Source organism: Trachurus japonicus, chromosome 8 (assembly GCF_045865225.1).
Source record: "Trachurus japonicus isolate A0001 chromosome 8, Traja_1.0".
NCBI classification, from domain to species: domain Eukaryota; kingdom Metazoa; phylum Chordata; class Actinopteri; order Carangiformes; family Carangidae; genus Trachurus; species Trachurus japonicus.
The window spans coordinates 10,679,613-10,699,985 of record NC_140914.1 but is presented as its reverse complement, the minus strand read 5'-3'; the positions used below and the strand labels follow the sequence as shown (position 1 = coordinate 10,699,985).

Genomic DNA, 20,373 nt, shown 5'->3' with positions numbered 1-20,373 from the left:
ACCACTACTACTGTAGGTCCCAGTGGGAAACAGAGCCAGGATGAGTGGAGGAGCGTGGACTCTGGTTCATGCTGGGAGAGAGAGAGAAAAAAAGAGGAAGTGAGGAGGAGGTTGAAACATCTGGACTTCATTTGGGAAGCGCTAGCTGCTGCAGAGTGGAGGGGAAAAGAAAACGTCTCCAGAAATAGGCTTAACAACCTTTTTTTTTCCATATTAATTGCTGGTCCACAAATCCGCATCACCGGTACTGAGTCCACGCGACTCCTGTGACGTTTTCATACCGCCCGCGTCTCGCTCACCGCTCTGTGTGTGTGTGTGTGTGTGTGTGTTTCTCTCGTGCGTGCGCATGTGCGTATTGTGCCACTACGAGTATTGTGCTCCCACAGAGAGCAGCAGCAGACGGACTCACTGACTGACTGACTGACTGGTGGATTAGAGCGACAAAGGAGAAAGTGTGAGGCATCTGCTCCCATTCATTCCTCCTCCTACAAACTATAGCCTATACATACACTGTATATATAAATATACATTTGGATAAGACGCTGCGCTCTCGCTGATCTCTGGACGGTTTCCGCGGTGGCTCACACACCGGGTATGGATTTACCACTGACTAGACAAGACACGCCGCCGCCGCCGCCGCCGCCGCTGCAGCCAAGCCCTGAACCAAACTTTTAAATTGTCATCGCCGCTTCTCGACTCCGGAGCAACAGAAACAGGAGCAGAGGAGTAGCTAGAGGAGCAAGGAGAGCTCTGAACTTTTTTTTTTTTTGAACACCAGCGTTTTGAGACTATCTACACGTGAGGACATTTGGAGACAAATAGGTGTTGTTTGTCGGAGCAGCGTCCTCTTCTTTGCTGATGTCTACAACTATCACCACCACCGCTACCACTAGTACCACTACCACTACTACTACTACCACCACCACTTCTACATCTCTCATGGGGTGAGTATCTGTCTGGTTTTCACTGTGACAGCGCCTGGCTGCAGCAGCCGAACAAAAGGATCCGATCTGCTGCGTTCAGGTTGAACTGTAAATGGGAGTTGGTTTGTAAGTTGGGAGTAACAAACAAACAAACAGAAAAGAAAAAAGTCTTTAGTGGTGAAACAAACTGCCAGATTATGGTTATTCCCCCTCTTCTTTGTGACATCAACCACACGCCACGCCAGGGATGTTAGGAAACTTTCTGAAACTTTACACAGTCTGACGCACTAAAAAAAAAACTGTATCGAAATGTCGTGTTTTCTTGAGTCATTGACACAGTTTGACAGCAGCTTTACGCCGCGTTTAGGGGACGCACCGCTGCAGGAGAGAGAAGAGAGGGAGAGAAAAGCTGCTCCATGTGACAGCTGCGTTTGTTCAACACCACCCTGCGTGCATATGTGTGTGTAGCCTAGCCTATGTGTGTGTGTGTGTGTGTGTGTGTGTGTGTTTTTAATGAATAACAGTGTGCGGTGTTAAATATTAACACACCACCGCCTCCCTCGGCTGTCGATCACACAGCAGCGTGATGAATCACACGCTTGTTGCTGATGTTGCTGATTATGATGATGATGATGTTGTTGCTTATGTTCCTGCTGTTGTTGTTGTTGTTGTTGCTTGGGCCTGAGGTGAGTTGCGTGTGTAACCAGACGCGACCTTTACACACACGCACACACGCACAGTCACACTCACGCAGGTTGTTGAAAGCCGTTGCGCAGCCTGCTGTGCTGTGCTGTGCTGTGCCCCCCTCCCCTCCTCTCCTCTCTAGTCCATCCACCCCCTCCTCCTCCCCTCTCTTCCCTCTTCGCGCTCTGACCCCTACGATGTTGTTGAGGCTTGTTCATCCGTCACTCTAAAGAAGCCATTGTATTGAAAGGATGTATTAATAAGACAAAAGCCCCCATTATCCCCCAATGTACCGGAGTTAATCTCATGTGCTCCCCTGTAGGAAGGCACAGACACAGACTTGAGCAGAGCAGAGCACAGCAGTGCATTGTTGTCAGATTTAAAATGAGTGAAAGACAATGACATACATGTGAATACACTGTCACGCTGCCCACACATACATGCATTAGGGAGTTTCAGCTGCAGATGGATGTAATGGAGAGGAATTTGCAGCCATGTATCTAGACTGTGCCATCTCTGTGAAAGCCTATACTTGTTAACATTTCCTTATCAGCGCTCTTAAGGCCGCGCTATCTGAGCAGCACATTGATTGTGTCAGAGTGGCTGAACCCTGCAGAGAGAGGCAGAGGGAGAGAGAGGGAGATGCACCAACTAAGTGTCAGCAGTCTGGTCCTGAAGCATCCTGTTGTGGGAGAATCCTCAAATCACAGCGAGATAAGGTGATAAGGCGCAGGAACTAATGTTTATTGCTGAGATAAAAAAAGCCCCAATCCATCACCCACCACCTCTCCTGTGGTTGGTCTCGTGCAGTTCTCTTCTCAGAAGCAGCAGCAGCAGCAGCAGCAGCAGCAGCAACACGCTTGTTGTGAAAGAAAGAAGGGGGCGCTGCAAAAAAAGCCTCGTGTGGTGACATTATCTCAAGCCCCAGTGGAGGTTTTAAAGGCGTGAAAACCAAAACTGGTCAAATGCACGACGCAGCTTGCTGCTAAGTTGTTGAACTGAAGCAGAGCAAACATCTCGCTGTGATAACATCAGTCGTGGAGGTGGAAGAGGAAGCACGGTCGGCGGTGTTAGACAAGGACTGTGGAGTGTCGACGGCCCTGTCAGCAGCTTCATTGATGCTACAGTGGCTCGGTTTGTTTGGGGCGTTGACGGTCAGTCAGTCACTCACTCACTCACTCAGGTGCGTCTCCCAGCATGCCTTGGTGGACAGGGCTGGATCGGAGGCATGATACAGCTTGCTGGGCCGTCTGTGTTGGCACACGGCTCATTGCACCAGAACAACACCCACCACCACAGCCTCTCTACCAGGCCTGACCACTGCCAGTTCACACATTCACACGTCTTCGAAACCTCAGGGTGCTCATTTGCACGGGACAAATCGGCTCACAGACGTTCACAGATGATGAGATGCTGTTAGTGTCACCGGTTTTTATATGCAGCTCTGAAAAAAACACTTCAAAATGATCAGTTCCTCTGGTTTTCTATTCATAGCTACATGTTAGAGTAAAATGAACACTTTTGTTTCATTCTATAACCTACTGACAAAATTTTTCCCAAATTGGAAATAAAAATATTGTCATTTAGGGCATTTATTTGCAGAAAATGGCAACAGGTCAAAATAACAAAAGAAATCTGGTGTTTTCAGACCTTTTATAATGCAAAGAAGTTGCAAAAGTTCATATTCATTTTAAAACAACACAACACTACTTTTTAAACTTAGGAAGAGTTTAGAAATCCATTTATTTATAATCTTTCTTCCTCATAATTCAATATGATTTGGTTCAGGTGATCAGCTAAGTAGAGTGAGGTGTGCTTGTGTTGGAGTTCAATAGACACTGGTGGTGGAATCGATGGCTGCCAATGTGCCATACATGTAGAAAAGCTGATTTATTAAGAACATTTTGGAGTGGTCTCTTTATTTTTTCCAGAGCTGTGTATATATATTTATGTATAAGAGCTTTAAAGTCTTTTATTGTCAGAGCTGAGGGAGTCGGCCTCGGCCCAGCAGCAGCAGCAGCAGCAGCAGCAGTCCATGACATCATGAGCTGAGGATGTGTGTGTTGTTGCTGACCCTGCTCACTACACACAGTAACCAGACCCTTTCTCAATGGGGACGAGCGAGAGATGGCGTGAGAAATGATGAGTTGAATAAATAAATAGACGTATGGATAAATAAATTAATGGTAATTTAGCAGTGGGAACAGGATTGGAGGGGGATTTTTCTCTTTTTTTTCATTCTAATGGAGCAGCAGGTCACTAGGGGGTTGAGGGAAGGCGGAGATGGGTGGTGGGTGGGTGGTGTCGATCTCTGAAGGATGCTCGGGTTTCAGTCGAGGCCTGGGAGCGTTACGCTAATAGGAAGCAGCGAGAGAACCTTTTCCTTTGGGAGACTCCGCTCCTCTTTTGTTGTGTATACTCACCACTTTATTCAGCTTCACACAACAACAGAGAGAGAGATCAGAGGAGCGGCTCTGCCCTGCTCTGCTCTGCTGCAGGCGCCCTGTTGCCCCTTGCTACCTGTTTAATAATAACCCCAAACCCAGTCAGGAGTCAGTCAGCAGCAGAAAGTCTCATTACTTCTTACTTTTCTTTTTCTTTTTTGGCTTTTTTCTCCTCCGGGATATTAATAGTGTTCTGCGGACGGCCATCTGGGGTTCGACAGGCCCGGAGTTCGAGCTGGTATACTCCCGCCCTTTAGCATGAAAAACACTTTCCTTGGGTGTGGCAGCTGGAGCAAAATAAACGCCTTCTGTTCGCAAGCTGCCCGACTCGCGCAAGTCACAACACACAGCTGACAGCATGGAGCTTTCTGATTCACAGCCAAGAGCTGGGAGTGCCTCGGATCAGAGACATTAATATGGCGTCGATCCTCTCCTCTCCTCTCCTTTAGCTCTGCTGCCTTTTTTCCCTCTTTCTCTTCCACGTTTTGTAAATACGTTTGAAAAGAGGATGTCACTGGAGGCCGAGGCAGGTAGAGAGACACACACATACACATATACACACACACACACACACACTACTTAGTCACCCTATCTGTCTCTGCTTTTCAAAACAACCTCCCCGAGTACCGAGAAGATGCTGTCAGAGCCGCTCTGATTGTTGTATAAACATTTACACAAGCTGATATTTGGTGGAGAGAAGTGGAAAAAAAAGAAAAGTCAGCGTGACTATTTTAGGAAGATGTTTTACCCAATGAAAGAATCCATTAGCCCTTTAAGTCTCCTGTTACATTCCTGTTCCCCTTGAATGACAAACTATAAGACCCCCCATGACCAGGCGCTAATGCTTGTAGCAGCATGCCAGGATTTCCTGACGCTCTCTGCTGCGGGGATGAGGTGACAGCCCCCTCGCTGGCTGCATGCACAACGCTCTCACTTGGAAGTAATGCAGAAAACGGTTGTTCTTCTGAGCTTTTCTTTTCTTTTCTTCATTGTGCAACTTTTTTTTGAACATTATAGGCTACACGTCCCCTCACAGACAAAGACAAAGACAGGCAGGTTGAATGAATACAGGGGTGGGGGGGGTTTCTGGTTTCTGCAGCGGCTGCAGGAGAAAAGATCTGCAGCAACTCTCTGTTAATGCTGCTGCTGCTGCTGCTGCTCCGCGACCTTTCCTCTAGGTTGTTGCACACCGTGTGATTTATGGACCGGTCGGGGGGAACAGGCTCATACTGTCTGTTCCTGCGGTCGTCTTAATCAGTGTGGTCATGTCGTGGTTTCCTGATTTCGGGTCATTTCCAGCAACTTGCTCCTGGAGCAGATCTCGGAGCAGGTGAAGCACATGAAGGTGCAGCAGCGGTGGTGGTTTTGTTGGAGCTGGAGAGACCACGACCACTACTACCACCACCTCCTCCTCCACCTCCTGCTCTTTCTCCTCTTTCTCCTTCCCTCTTGGAAGCCTTTGTTATCCAGTCAGCTTTGTTTGTGCAGCTGGAAAACTCACCAGGATTACTTCAACACCCCACCTCCCCAGATCCAGAAGTATAAGCTGGAGACAGTTTTCTTGGATTTCTCGTTGCCCCCATGCAGCCAAAGCGAGAGCCTGTTGAAGACATTGATTTGAGTTTTTTGGAGCTGAAACTCGGCCTCTCCTCCTCCTCTTTCTCTTTCTCCTCTTTCTCCTAAAGCTTTTTCACATTTTCTCTTAATATCTTTTAAAAATCTGTGGCCTGTTGAGTAGGAAAGAGTCATTAAGATTGTTTATTCTGCAAAGGCCTCAGCTTCAGCCTCTTCCAGGCTTAAAGACACGATGGAATTAACCTCCAGCCAAACACAAGCCGGGTCATGATGGAGGCCAGACTGCTCCATCGCAACAGACAGATTGAGTGGAAGTGGATGCTGTTTACTTTAAACTAATATGACAACTGTTCCAGCACGTCCATTTTCAGAGGTCAAAGTCAAGTAGCTGTTGTCTCGGCCCACGGCAACGCTCACTTTCTGACCTGTTTTGGTTCTTTGTGCAGACTTTCCAATTCACCCAAAACCTCGTATAAGGTTTGGTTGAGCCCAGTTATTTACTACAGGGCCTTTTCTTTCTTTCGTTCTTTAAAAAAAATGTACCAGTGTAATGTTGCCAGGAAATAAAACAGACACAGTATCCGTCCAGAAACTGTGTAACTTTAAATACCCTCGAGTCTCTTTCCAGTGCAGGCACACATTCACTGGGCTTTAAGTGCAGGTTGTAACTGTGAAATACGTATATATATATAAATATATTCAGTTGGAGATATGACGCCCTCATGTCAGAGAGGAAGATTGATGTTGACATTACGAGAGTTTTCTAAGTAATAAATTTGCTTAAATCAACCCAAGAATTTCTTAAATTGTGTTAAACCGAAGTGCGGCCAGTGTGGACACAACAATGTTCTCTCTCCAGGCAACCGTGTTTTTCTCCCCCCCTCACGAAAAAACAGAGCTGTGTTTAATGGACCTGTGTTTGCCAGAGTGAGTCTGACTCTGCTGGAGTTGTTTTCCTTCGCCGGACCACGAGGAGAGATGGTGGGCCTCCATCAATTCGTCATCTTTATCAGTGGGCAATCATGGCGGCTTTGTGCCCCTGTGTGTCGGCCTGTGTAGATGTAGATGGTATCGTTTTTCTCCCCCTCCCCTCCTCCTCCTCCTCCTCATGCAGCAGCGCTCTCTGCTTTGTCGCCAGCACCTTCAACCTTTTGCTTTGTCTTGCTGTTTCTCTCCGGCTCGTCTGCTGCTGCGGGTAACGTTGGTCGTGCAGGAAATCGCCACAACATCACCTATACACAACAACACCCACGTAACACAATGGATATATGTTGTCATGTCTCGTATAGCTGCTGGCACGCCACACACACACACACACACACAACAAACAATCAGTATTAAAACTCTCTCACGGCAACCCACGCCGTTTCCCAACGAGGCAACAGAACATGAGAAGGGGTGGAGTTCAAGGTCTGGCAATAGAGGAGAATAGGAGCAGGGATCTGGGACAAAGGGAATCTAAAAAGAGGGTTCAAAGCCATTCATTAGGGGGAGACCTCATTGTCAAGACAGGAACATGGGAAAAGGTGTGAGAAGTGGCTGAAACCTGAATCAAGCGCATCGACCTCAGCACCTCAGACCTTCATGAAGCTTTCTTCTGATGCTTACACCTGCCAGAACTCACCTAGAACTTCTGTAACCGTGTCTCACGTCTGCATGACAATGGCGTCATGTGGTTAACACTTGTTCACCTTTGTACGTACATGCAAATCTGAGAAACGGCTGAACATTTTTTATATGTGGTTCACCACATCAGGCTCATAGTTGAACGTTATGTTTTTCATGTCGAGCAAATCTTAGGAAGCTTTGCACATTATCACGAACACATCCGGCGTCTTGCAGAAACGCACACACGTAGGCCTACCTTCAATAGTGAATATAAAGGTCAATAATATGCTATTTCGAATAACCTCTCACACCTTTTTCTTTTTTGTGTTTTCCACTCTCACTGACCAGAGGAGACACAACGAAATCACAGCCAGATAAGAAAGTGTTTCTCTAGAGTGAGAACTGATTGCACAGTGTGTGCCGTAATGAAGTTTTTAATAGGGGGCTACAAGAACATGTCTGCTCCAGATGTGTGCTAAATAAATCCTGCTTGATGTGCATTTAATCACCTCTTTGTGGCCTCGTCTTTTGATCTCTGTGGTGAAGTTTAAAATATACGAGGGGAGGAGGGAGACGGAGTGAGGGGGGGGGTTGTTGGAGTGAAGACGATGTGGCTCTGCCTGCGAATCAGGAACCAGCATGAAAGGGGAATATGCAAAACGGAGAGATATTAAAACATGAATAATTCTGCAGCCAGTGAGTAAAGTTGACAGGCACGATACGAGGGTGAAGGTATTACAGTAATTGCCTCTCAGGCGCCACCCTCGGAGATCCCCCCCCCTCCCCTCCCCTTCACACCACCCACCCCCCCCCACAGTGGGGCAGACAGGGAGGTGGGGGAGGAAGAAAAAAAAAGAGGGGGAGAGAGGGGGAGATGTCTGCCGGTCATTGGGTTATGGCTCCTCAGGCTGTGCGATGCCCTTCTTTACGCCGCTCTCTTTTGTCTCACTGGCAAAAAAAAAAACCTTGAAGAGCCCCCAAGAGCACGTGAACAGCACATGAACAGTTGCCATAAATAAAACCTCTTGCAATGCTGCAGCGATGAACTCACTGTGGAGAGGAACAGAAAACAACACGAGGCTCCATGAAACACGCTGTAAAAAAGCAAAAAAGAAAGAAAAGAAACATTCAGTTTTTGTCCCTGACTGAACCGTGTTGACAGACTGAACCCCTCACATGATGAGGCTGCACCCAAACTGTCAGAGTGTTTGACGAGCGAAAGGGTAATCCCTAATTAAATGGCAAGAGTCTGTAGAGTATTGAGGACAGGACAGCCCCCCCCCCCCCCCCTCCACCCACCAACCACCCACTTCCCTAATATCTAGCAGCTTATATGTAGGTTTTAATGAAGCATAAGTGTGTTAGCATAATAACGGACAAAAGAGAAGCAGGACGGTTTTCTCCTGGAGCTAAAATTAACCCTCAAACGCAGAGTGAACAGACAAGAAGGAACAGTTGAACCATTAAAAAAAAGAGGAAACTGTGTTGTTGGTTCACTCTCATCTAATGCCACAGTGAAGGTTATCATGACACCACTACTACGGTTCAATAAATACTTCTGTGTTTTTAGATGCAAATGCAAATGCAAAACAAAAAAAGGATGTGATTTGTACCCATCATATGTACAACACAGTGGCTTGGCACACTACGCGTATCACGTTGCCAACTTATTTCTTCTTACTTTTACTGCTTTGTCATTTGTTGTCCCTCAAAATGAGACATCACAGAGTCAGATACTTCAAGCCCCCCTTGTTTCATATCTCTCAAGTTTGTTTTCTGAAACAGGCTCTCGTCTCTCTCGTTTCTCTCTCTCGTCTCTCTCTCTCGGGTCGGTCGTGTTTGCACTTCCTTCTGAAAAACCTCTTTATTTTTCATCTTGACTTCTCGAGGAGCCTCTGAGGTGACAGCTCTGGCCCACGTGTTGGCCTCAACCCCCGCGTTTTGTCTCCCTCCCACCCCAGCGGAGCACAAGGCCACAGCGTGTGTTTAAAAGCACGTATCAGCCTTTGTGACTCTCAGCTTTGATTTCCAGTAAAACATCTGCACATATCCAGTCAGTGGAGATAAGAAAAAATAACTAAATCGGCTGCACGCTCAGGCCTAAAACATTCAGAAAACATTTAGTGCCGTTTATTCTTGTGAAAGTTTAGTAGTAGTTTCAGTCCTGACTCCTGACGGCTTCAAGTGAACACATTTTCTTTTACGCATGTGGAGCTGCGGTGCTGAGTTTAACCTCAGACAGTTTTCTTTCTGTTCAGCTCCATGTCTTGATATCAGCTGTACCGAGATAATAAGAGCATCTGCTGCGAGCGTGGGAAACCTGTTTATGGTTTTATTCTCACTAGTATAGAAGAGAGGCAGCAACGTAAAGAGTAAAGAGAGCAAACAGGCCAAGGTCGTCTGAAGGACCAGCAGCAGCAGCACCAATCCTCCCAGTCATCCCAGTTACACTGATACTGGAAACACAAACGCTTTTTTTTTTTTTCCTGGAAACTGAGAGCTGGGTTAATCAATAGTGTTGCTGTGCTAATGTGAAAAGATCTCACACACACAGTCACACACACACAGTCACACTCACACACACACACGTAGCCTCGGGGGCTCAGTGATGGATAGTGCAGCATGGGGACACTGCGGCCACCTGCCAGCAGACACAGTCCGTCCCTGTGTTTCCAGCCGTTACTCAGCGGCCTTGTTGCATGAAGCTGCTCGATGCAAAAGAAAGAAAGAAGAAAAGAGAAATGTCTCTCTGTGCCGCGGCTCAGCTCTCACACTGTACATGCCAGTGCATTTTTCTACCGAACCCAGACCATTACAGTATGTGATGATGAGTTTTGAGACAGAGTATAGAGCAAACGGTAGACGGGAGGCACTGTGGCGTCTTTTCTCTTTAGTAATTTCCGGCCTGTGGTAGCAGCTCCTGTGGTGGCAGTGGTGAAACTCTGTGGTGGTAATAGCTGTGTGTTTTCTCCTGTTGAGTCTGACATGTCAACACTTGACTTGGGGAAACTTTTACAGTACACCGCCGCACTTTGCATAAGGAATTTTCCTCCCAGGAGCTTCAGCTTACGACTGCTGCACCTTCACGCCAACGCAATCACACCTTTTTTCTTTTTTTTTGATGGTTTTTTTTTGTTTGTTTATGTCACCTGAAATCCCCCTCTGCCCTCGACCCATAAAAAAAGCACCCTGGCCCACATTACATCCTGTTTCAATATATAGACTGATGATGTGTTCCCTTTAAGAATCACATTTGCTTTTCATTTCTCTTTAATGTTTGTACTTCTCAAGTAAAATGAGGACTTATCATTTCGTGTCCACGCCATTTAGAAAACGGCTGCCGCTGAGGGAAGAAAGGTGTTGGCTGATCAGAGCACCCAGAGAATCGGTGCTTCCCTGATTTCTCCATTAATGGCTGCAAAAGACGAACAGGAAAGAACAAATCACAGCAGCAGATGCTTTTTTTTTTTTTGTCCATCCATGATGAATCTCCTCGGGACTGCTGGAGAGATTAAGTCTTTAGTGTAGAAAGCATCTTGCAGAGGAGGCAGGAAGCCATTAAATTTCCCCTAACCCTTTTTTAAAATGGAAAATTGTACATGATTTAAGTTTTTTAATATATTTCAGTCCCCGCGACCTTTCTGCTGCGGTGTCATTGGGCTCATTCTGAGGTCGAGCTGTTGAATCTGATGCTGTGCTGTGTGTTGCCATTACAGCAGCTTATCCACAGAGTGTGTGAAGGACAGATGGAGGAAGATGTGATACAGGATGTTTCACAAACCACAAACGGCAAACGAGAGAAGAATTAGAAGAAGAGCGCACGCCGGGTGATTCTTGATAAACCAAATAGCATTTGACTGAAAACAGAGATAAGATGAAAATGTAAACTGCCTGAGCACGAGGCCGGAGTCACCGCTCTTTATCCAGACTGTAATGTTTGTGCAACATCAAAACGTGGGCATGCCATGCACGCTCCGTCAGGGATTTCAGGAGCCGTGTCTTTGCACAGAGAAAGTGAGGTGGAGGAGGTTAAAGTTGTGTGTGTGTGTGACAGGTAGCAGGTGGTGTAATGGACCGCCCTGTTGCCTTGGTTTCCTAGTGAACAGACGGTCTGCTAATTGGGGCTTATCAGGTGTTTCTGGGGGGGGGGGGAAGAAAAAACACCTGAGGCTTTTTGTGCAGCCGTTTGAGGGGGAAACCCTGTCTTGTTAGGATTAAGAGGAGATGAGAGTTGTCTTTCAGCAACGAAAGCTCCAGTCCATCCTGAATCAACTTCTCAATTAAACTATGCTGCAGAGGTGTTTGCAGCTATTTGCAACAGTAGCTCCGTGGTTGATTGAAATAGATGCGGTTTCAGAAAGGAGGTGAGACACTCTGTTGGCACATTTCTCAGAGCAGGTACCGTGAGAGCTCCTCTGTATCGTTTCAATAATTGACGTAGATAGGTGCAAAATTAGTGATGATAAGGACAGAATCAACTCTCTGCGGGGATATCCTGTCTCCTGTCTGGCCTCCTTTTGTCTCCTGTGTTCAGCTTTGTTGTTTCACCCTCCCAGTCCGTCCACAGCCGTTTCTTTCGTCACCTTGTCTAACCGTGTCAGAGGCTCACGGTGAAATCCAGACAGGATATTGTGCTATTCGTCTTTCTGCAGCGTTGTTACACCTTCACCTACATCACAGCACTTTGACACCGGCTTTTGAAACCACTGAACTATTATCTCACGGCTTCTTTCCCCATGAGATCACATTTACTTTTAAGATTAAAGCAATTATAACTCATGCAGCAACTCAAAACTATGTCAATGTAATTAAGCGTGGACATGAAAGAGTCAAAAAGGAGGCAACCCTCACAGCAAATGATATATTTAGCCTTGGAAATGTTTAATCTAGCCCTTACTTGTCGTCCCAAATGTCAAACGAAGGGCACGACTTTGCTCGCAGATGGGACAGGAAGAAGTCCCCACTCCTGTCGAGCAACCAACCAACCACCCGTCTGAATGGGACGCAGCAGGTGGAGGTGCAGGGCAGGGCTGTGACGAGACGCCGCTGACTGTAGGCAAACCAGCCCGTCAGGTTTCCCTCACACACACACACACACACACACAGTGAAATCCCTTGGTGACAGACACCAAGGACTCACGCGTTGTCACAAGGACCTCGAGCTGTCGGCACAACAGATGGGGACAGAAAAAGTGTCCTGTAGGAAAAGCACACAGAGCTGAGAGAAAGAGAAAGAGAGAGAGAGAGGGTGGAAAAATAAAGGAAATCAAACAAAGGAAAAGCAGAAACTTTTTTTTTTTTTTTCCTTTCTCCTAGCTGGCTGGAGGCGGTGGTGGAGATACAGAACTGGTCTATGTCGGCTGATTTTTTCCATTATTAAAATCATTATAGACTGCAATAATGTAACCTAATTTGATTGCACTGGTGCAGCTGGCACATGTGCTCAGCCTCAAGCCTCCTATTTGTGTCTATTAATGGAGCTAAAAGGGATGGAGAGGGGGGAGACAGGCAGGCAGGCCGGGCTCTGGGAAGGGGAGCGCTGAATTGTAAATAAATTTGTGCTATGATACAGTTGCAGCAGCCAAATGGAAGTGTGCTGTCCCATTATTGAGGCTGAAGGGCAACGCTCTTCACATTGAAGGAGACTATTGTTCTTTGTTCCTGCTTGAGGAAACAGTGTGCTGGTTATTGCTGGCAACCAATAGCAGCTGCCTGTGTTGCCTGAAAGTAACTGTGTGTGTGTGTGTGTGTGTGTGTGTGTGTGTGTAGGATTTCGCTACAGAGTCGCACATTTGTGTGTGGTGTGGTTGTGGGGAATGGTGCATGTGTTAAAAAAAAAAAAAAAAAGTCGGCCTCCGCGGCGGTGCAACAACGCAACACATTGACAAGTTTTGTCTATATGTGCTCATCATCGATGACGTCTCAGATTCCTGCCTTTGTGTCCAGATGCCGTTCCACATGCATGCTCTCTGTCTGGTCTTTGTCTCGCTCCCTCTCCATCGCTCAGTCCCTCAGGTTGAACAGAGCAGAGCTGAGCTGAGCTGAGCTGAGCTTCAGCCCCAGTTTCCACTAAAGCTTTCCAGTTGAGAGCAGCAGCAGCAGCAGCAGCAGCAATAGCAGCAGCCATCATCCCTGGCTAGATGTGAAGACAAGCATCAGTGTTGAATTACCTCTGGAGCTGGCCTGCAGAGGGATCCTGTTACTTTTGACAGGTTTAAGACACCAGCTCCACCTCTAATTAGATTTCCAGAGCCTCCAACTTTCCTTTTGTTTTCAGCTGAGTTTAGTTTGTGTTGCTCTGGGCGCAGGTTTTCCTTATTAAAAAAGAATATTTCTATTCATTTGTTCACATTTTATTTGCTTTGGCTCATTATTGTAAATTATTCCAAAGATCCCCCCTCACGCTGGTATTGTCGGCACTAAAGCTATTAACGGCACTTATTCTAACACTTGAAATTAAAAGTCCCCAGTGCACTGAATTATTCAAATGCCACCACTGTGTCAGTCAAGTGGCCTTCTTTTCCTTGTGGGTATCTATTTGATTAGCTTCTCTGGGCTGTTTGGAGGGGGCTTGGCGGGGGGGGGGGGGGGCGGGGTCAGGATGAAGAGGTCTGGCTGATCCACAAGCTATGCTGAAGTTTCAAGAGGTAGCTCACTGGAGTGGAATGGTTCGCTCCCCACAACAATGCCGTGTGTTGACAGCCGAGTGCTCGGACAGGGTTGGTGGAATGTCCCCTTCAGACTGCGAGCGAGCGAGCGAGTGCAGCCCCTTTTGTCTGTCTGAACGCCAGCGCTCACAAAGCATTTATTCTTCTATACCTGAAGATTAACTCTGCCTGCACAGGTTCAACATCCACCCAGACAGAGAGAGACAGAGAAAGAAAGAGAAAACAAAATGGGATGATCTTTGAATGCTAATATTCCCCCACAGAGTCATTTTTTATCATAATGTACGACTCCCAGATGAGCTACTGGATTATGACCCTCCATCTGTTTTAGTCTGCAACAAGCTGCAACTGTTGCGAATGCGATACAGTACAGAGAGTGCAGTGTGTGTTCGCTCTGTGCTGATTCATTTGTAACTTTAGTCTGTATTTACTTTAAGTTTAAACTCTTGTTGTTGTTGAATCTCGGTCGATCTCGGGGGTTTGTATCTTAAAGCTCTGACCTGTTTTTGCTCCGTCTTCGAGTGGATTTCAGAAATGTTTAGTTTCCGCTCCGCAGACTGGACTGGACGAAAGACAGGTTGTTGCCTAGAGACTTTGTTTTGCTTTGTTGGACTTCGTCCTGGGCGAGTGCATTGCCCTTTCTTTTCTTTTTTTTTTGGAAATGTATGTTTGCTTTGTCACAGTTTATTTCATCAGCAAGTAATCCAGGCCCTTTTCTCTTCCTTTGTGTGTCCGCAGGTGACCCACATAGAAGTCCTGAGACGTGACTGTGGGACAGGCGGTGTCCCCTCCCAGCCCGGGCCGTCTTCCTGTCCAGAAAGGCAATGATTATCTCAGTCGACGCTCTGCACGACTCCACTGTGTGAATGAATCTTTGCTGTAAAGCCCCTGTGCTCTGCCAGCCCGTCACCATGAAGAGCAAGTATTCCGAGTACTACAACACCACGCTGATCCACTCCTACTATGCCTACGCCAAGAACATGACCCCCGAGGAGCTGAACGAGGTCATCAAGAATAAAAAGCACCTCCCCACCCTCAGCATCGTCATCGTGGTCCTGTGCACCATCATCATCCTGGAGAACCTGCTGGTCCTGGTCGCCGTCTTCCGCAACAAGAAGTTCCACTCCGCCATGTTCTTCTTCATCGGCAACCTGGCCTTCTCCGACCTGCTGGCCGGCTCGGCCTACATAGCCAACATCTTCCTCTCGGGCTCGAGGACTTTTCAGCTGGTGCCCGTGCAGTGGTTCATCCGGGAGGGCACGGCGTTCATCGCTCTGGCGGCCTCGGTCTTCAGTTTGTTCGCCATCGCCATAGAGCGCTACATCGCCATCACCAAGGTGAAGGTGTACGGCTCCAACAAAACGTGCCGCATGTTCCTCCTGATCGGCGCCTGCTGGGTCACCTCCATCCTGCTCGGAGGACTCCCCATCATCGGCTGGAACTGCATCAACAACCTCCCGGAGTGCTCGGCGGTGCTGCCGCTCTACTCGAAGAAATACATAGTGTTTGTTGTGACCATTTTCAGCATCTTGCTACTCTCCATTGTCATCCTCTACGTGAGGATCTATTTGATTGTACGCTCCAGCCACCAGGAGGCCACCAACTCGCCGGCCTACGCGCTTTTGAAGACGGTCACCATAGTGCTGGGCGTCTTCATCATGTGCTGGCTGCCGGCCTTTATCATCCTCCTCCTAGACTCGTCCTGCGGCATTCAGTTCTGCCATATCCTCTCCAAGGCGGACATCTTTTTCGGCTTTGCCACTCTGAACTCGGCTCTGAACCCTGTGATCTACATGCTGCGCAGCAAAGACATGAGGAAGGAGTTCATGCGCGTGCTGTGCTGCTGGGGCGTGCTGCAAAGCGGGCGTCCCACCGACCGCTGTCTGGTCCTCCTAAAGAGCTCCAGCTCGATGGAGCACTGCACGCATAAACTCGAACACCAGACCACACCCATCATGCAAGACTGTACCACCTGTGTCTAATACGGTGACAAACACATCAGAGTGCTTGTGTGTGCGTGAATGTGTGTGTAAGTGTGTGTGTGTGTGTGTGTAAGCGTGTGTGTGTGTGTATAAGAGGGTTGTGATGAGACGGAGAGAAGCCAACACACACCCTGGACTGAGACGCCCCGGCGAGGCTGGGACGCAGCTGTCTGCAGAGAGAAAGAGAGAGTGAAAGACACTTTTTTTTTTCACGACGCAGACTGTTTTTTGTATTACAATCAAATTTTGTGTGAGTCCACAATCAGCGTTCAATCACTTCACCCCCGCTGTGGGTGTAAATCACAATGTTTCAAAGAGGGGAGAACCAATTTAAAGGGTGAGAACTTTCAGAAATGTGAAAATAGCTTTTTTTTTTCTCTCCATGGGTACTACTCCCATTAGTTAAGATGGAGTTTGCGAACCATTTTAATGTATAAATGTATACGCCTGTCATCTTGATTTTGTTTTGTTTTTTTCTTTCTAAACATGTAAAAAAACCCATTTTAAAAGCCAAAAAATGGAAAACAAATAGCATGCATTATATCATAGTTACGATGAGTCGTCTTGGGCCTTTCAAGAACTGAGTCAATGCAAAGCTCGCAGAGTCGCACTTTGTAGATTTTCTTCAGTGACTGTTTGTTGTTTGTGAGGTTGAACCACATCGCTCTCCTTCACTGATATGTATGTATGTATACATTAGGCCTTTTACACATCCACGGCTCGTTCCTCCTTACAGACCTGAGGGCAGTGATCAGCTTCACTCTGCACTGCAACTCCACAGCATAATAAGCCATACTCCCTCAACCAAACCAGGGCTATATACTCCCTATATAACCTTGCTTAAACCATCTGATAAACAACAAATTAACATAATCTGCTTACATTTACTGCATGAAATTCTAACTAATTTGTAAGCACTAATGTGTATGATTATATTCCAGCTCCAGCTTCCATCACTAACACCCCTCCCCTCCCTCGTTCACCCTCATAATCTGTCCCCTCTCGCTTTTACTGTTGTCTTTTGTATCTTATCAGTTTCCGTCGAGGAAGGCCTAATCAGAAAGCACATTTCCTGAAGTGAGTTGGCACTGATGATTTTTTTTTTTTTTTCTACTCATTGACAGCTGTCCAGCAGCTTTTTGACAAATGGGACCAACGTCCTGACAGTGTTGTAGCAACATAGCAGCGGTGTGCTGTCTCTGTTTGTGCCTTCCTCTTGGGGAATCAGGCTGAATGTATGTATGAAGTGTTTGGGGCAGGCGCTCCGTTGTTGACAGTATTATTGATATTGATAATGATTTTTTGAATTACCAAGTCACTGACGATCAGAGAGTGGGATACACAGGGTAGGTCAAAGGTCACTCTCACTGTGAAGTCTTAAATGGCACCAAGAACAAGTAAACATGTTGTGAACATCCTGGTTTTTCAATTTGCCCGCCGTAATAATGCCATACGCAAGGCAAGATACACATAGTCTCATGTCTTCCAAAGACCCCTCGACTCCCTTTCAAAATAAGAGAGGTTCTTGTTTCAAATGCACAGGGGGGGAAACCGCCTCCCAGGGAGGTTCGCTTCATCCTCATCCTACGACATCCTACGACACGCCACTTCCTTCAGCCGTAGGAAGTCCTGTTTCTCATTGTCCGGTTCCTGTTGTTCAGACTTACACTAACCTTCTTCCTGTAGACACACATTTAAAACGCTTCTCTCCCTCAGTGTTTTTTTTTTTTTTTTATATATTGACATTTACATCTAGACGGCCAAGTAGAAATGGTGACAAGCACTTTGGCAGCTTCAGTGACGTTTGCTTTTCCCCCCCAGTTTGTTTCAGACGGAGAGGTGTTTGAATCTATGTACCTATCACTTTGTTGTGTTGCCTGATTCTATGATTTTGTTTATGATAAATATATGAAAAACTATGTATGTTTGTAAGTATGTATGTATGTATGTATCTTTGTACAGTATGTATGATTCGTGTTGTATGAAATGTCTCGTGTGCAATAGCCTTGTGTGTCCAGTAGCACGCTGCCTGTGTTAAACCGGTACAATCTGAAACACTAATGTAGGTACATAAACATTTTGTAATTGCATTCCCTTTTTATAAAATAAATGAAATACTGAAAGAATCCATTTCGTGGTCTTGGGGTTTAATTATGAGCTGTGAAGAAATGTAATTGCAGCTGTGGCTTTTCTGCAGGTCCTGAGACGTCTAAGTATTGTGCCTGAAAGAAGTTCTCAAAGTGCAGCATTTAATCCAAACATGCTCCGACATGGTCAGAAAAACACTAGTGTCATCACAAAAAGAGCAAAATGGTACATGCAAATACGGCTCAGTCGTTAATCATGGCTCGCTTATCTATTAAAGCTGTTCAATAGCTTCAAGGCTAAAAAGCAAGACGGGGGCTATGATGGGAAGCTGAGCGAGAGGGCAGAGAGGGTGAAAAAGGGTTTGGTCTGTTTGCGAGATAGTTTGTCTGAGAGAAGCATAAAGAACGGTCCTGGGAGAGGCTTTCAGGAGAGGGGGAGACTCGGGGTGAGGGGAGAGGCTGACTTATAGCGGCCTTGAGAGAGTTGGGCCTGTTTCCTGTCAGACGTCCAGGATTCCTGGGTGGGAACATTGACTGAATCAGCCCCAGGAGGCTGCGCTGCTGGGAAGGCTGCCAAGTCTTTCCAGTGCCCTGCAGGATATGACATCAGACTGAGAAACCTGAAGGTGAAGTCCCAAACACAGTAATAATATATAAGTCAGCAGCACACAAGACAAGACTGATGCCTGTTTATCCCAGAGAAAACAGGACAGTCTGTAATACTTGATGAATAATCCAAAATGACCTATCACACATGGCCCAAAAAAACAAGAACACACTTGACTATCATCTCTGACATGATCCTCTCTCTCTCTCTCACACGCATCCGTAACTGCCCTTACATGTAAAACCGATCACACCTCAATCACAACATGTCTGACAGACTAACGTGACCAGGCTGGTAGCAAACATGAGCAATATGACAGGGAGAAGAAGATTTACAACCAAAGATTTACCAACGTGAAGAAGCCTTTGATCCCTGTGTGTCAGATTATCAGTGACGTAGCGCCACCTTGTGGTGAAATGGCAAAGCACATGACAGTCAAGTTGTGAAGGATTTTCTCCATATTTCTCTTCTTGTTACATAGAAGTCCATCGACTTCTGTTTCTGTATCTTTTTTCTTTTCTTTTCAACATCTTTATCAATGGTGGAAGTATTCAGATCCTTTACTGGAGTAAAAGTGCCAAAACAGCCATGGAAAAATACTCCTACGTAAGTAAAACCATAACAATGTTGACAGCAAAATGTTAAGTAGCCTATTATAGTTTTTCACAATTGTTAAAACACACTTTCCAAATCCCCCTGTTCTTTTCTCAGAATTGTAAACACAAAACTATTTTCTCATACTACATTCACAAAACCTCTGATTCTTTTTGCAAAAACCAAACCATGGCCTCAAAATAGTTTTACCTGTGCTCAAAACCGAACAGTGTTGTCAGATCTTGAACTAACTGGTCAAAATAGAAAAATTGCTAAGCAGTCATTACACACTACACCAAAATAAAAAGCAAACACAGTGTTGAGGGCATGTAGCTCATGGAGAAATGTTTGTTGATCACATTACAGTATGTATAGCATACGCATTTTCCGTCTCCAAAACGAAAGGAAAAAAAAGATTTCACAACTCTGTGGATTTAGCATTTACTCTGCATTCATCAAACATAAATTATAGTACAGTTTTTCTCAGTTGCTAAAACACTAAACCCTATTGTCTGAACCAAATCCTCAGTGCCCTGAACCCATTTATTACTGTAAATTGGTCATCTTTTTGTCAGAACCTTAAGCACTTTTCACCTAGTTAGACACAACTTGCAAACCTATTCTCACCCACTAAAACACCTTTTGCACTGTGATGCACTTGTGTTGCATAAGCGCACGTAGCAAAAGTGAAACTCGATCAAAGCACAGGTGTCTAAACTATCAACAACTCAAAATTGATCACACTTGTGGCTATGTAAAGAAACCAACAAGCCAGTTCAGAGAGCCCTGGTTGTTTACTGTAAGTTTCACTATGGCTAGAAACAACCAGAGAGGCAGAGGGAGAGTACAAGTCCTGTGGCCTGACCCAGCACGTCGACATGATGCTGTAGATGAATAATTGTACAACAGATACTGTATGCCCTTTTCAAGTTGTAATATGATTCTTGTTTATATTTTTATTTTTTACTAGAAGTGCTAAACAGATTTTTGTTTTGTTTTGCAAAATGCATTTTCCTGTTTGTGAACAATGACAATTATTTCTACAGCGTTATGATCTGATCATTGTGTTTTCCTTTTTTCAGTGGTGTTTTTCTTTTTGATTGACTAAGCCGGTGCATATTCTCATTTGCCCAGGTTATAGTATTTCAAAGGAGGTTAAATCGAAAGCAACTGGACTTAGTTATTTGTCTAGGAAACGTCT

At 46.0% G+C, this 20,373-nt stretch overlaps 1 protein-coding gene across 1 annotated transcript; it reads left to right on the top strand.

Annotated features, from left to right (window-relative positions):
- The first annotated feature begins 362 nt into the window (after nt 1-362).
- Nucleotides 363-18,010, top strand: s1pr2 (sphingosine-1-phosphate receptor 2). The gene is made up of 2 exons (XM_085783728.1): nt 363-944; nt 14,641-18,010. The coding sequence occupies exon 2, from the start codon at nt 14,769-14,771 to the stop codon at nt 15,882-15,884; it is 1,116 nt and encodes a 371-aa protein (XP_085639854.1). The 5' UTR covers nt 363-944; nt 14,641-14,768; the 3' UTR covers nt 15,885-18,010.
- The last annotated feature ends 2,363 nt before the right edge of the window (nt 18,011-20,373 follow it).

Bases quoted from the DNA above. Each gene is read 5' to 3' on its own strand.
- s1pr2 (XM_085783728.1), top strand. From the start codon at position 14,769: ATGAATCTTTGCTGTAAAGCCCCTGTGCTCTGCCAGCCCGTCACCATG.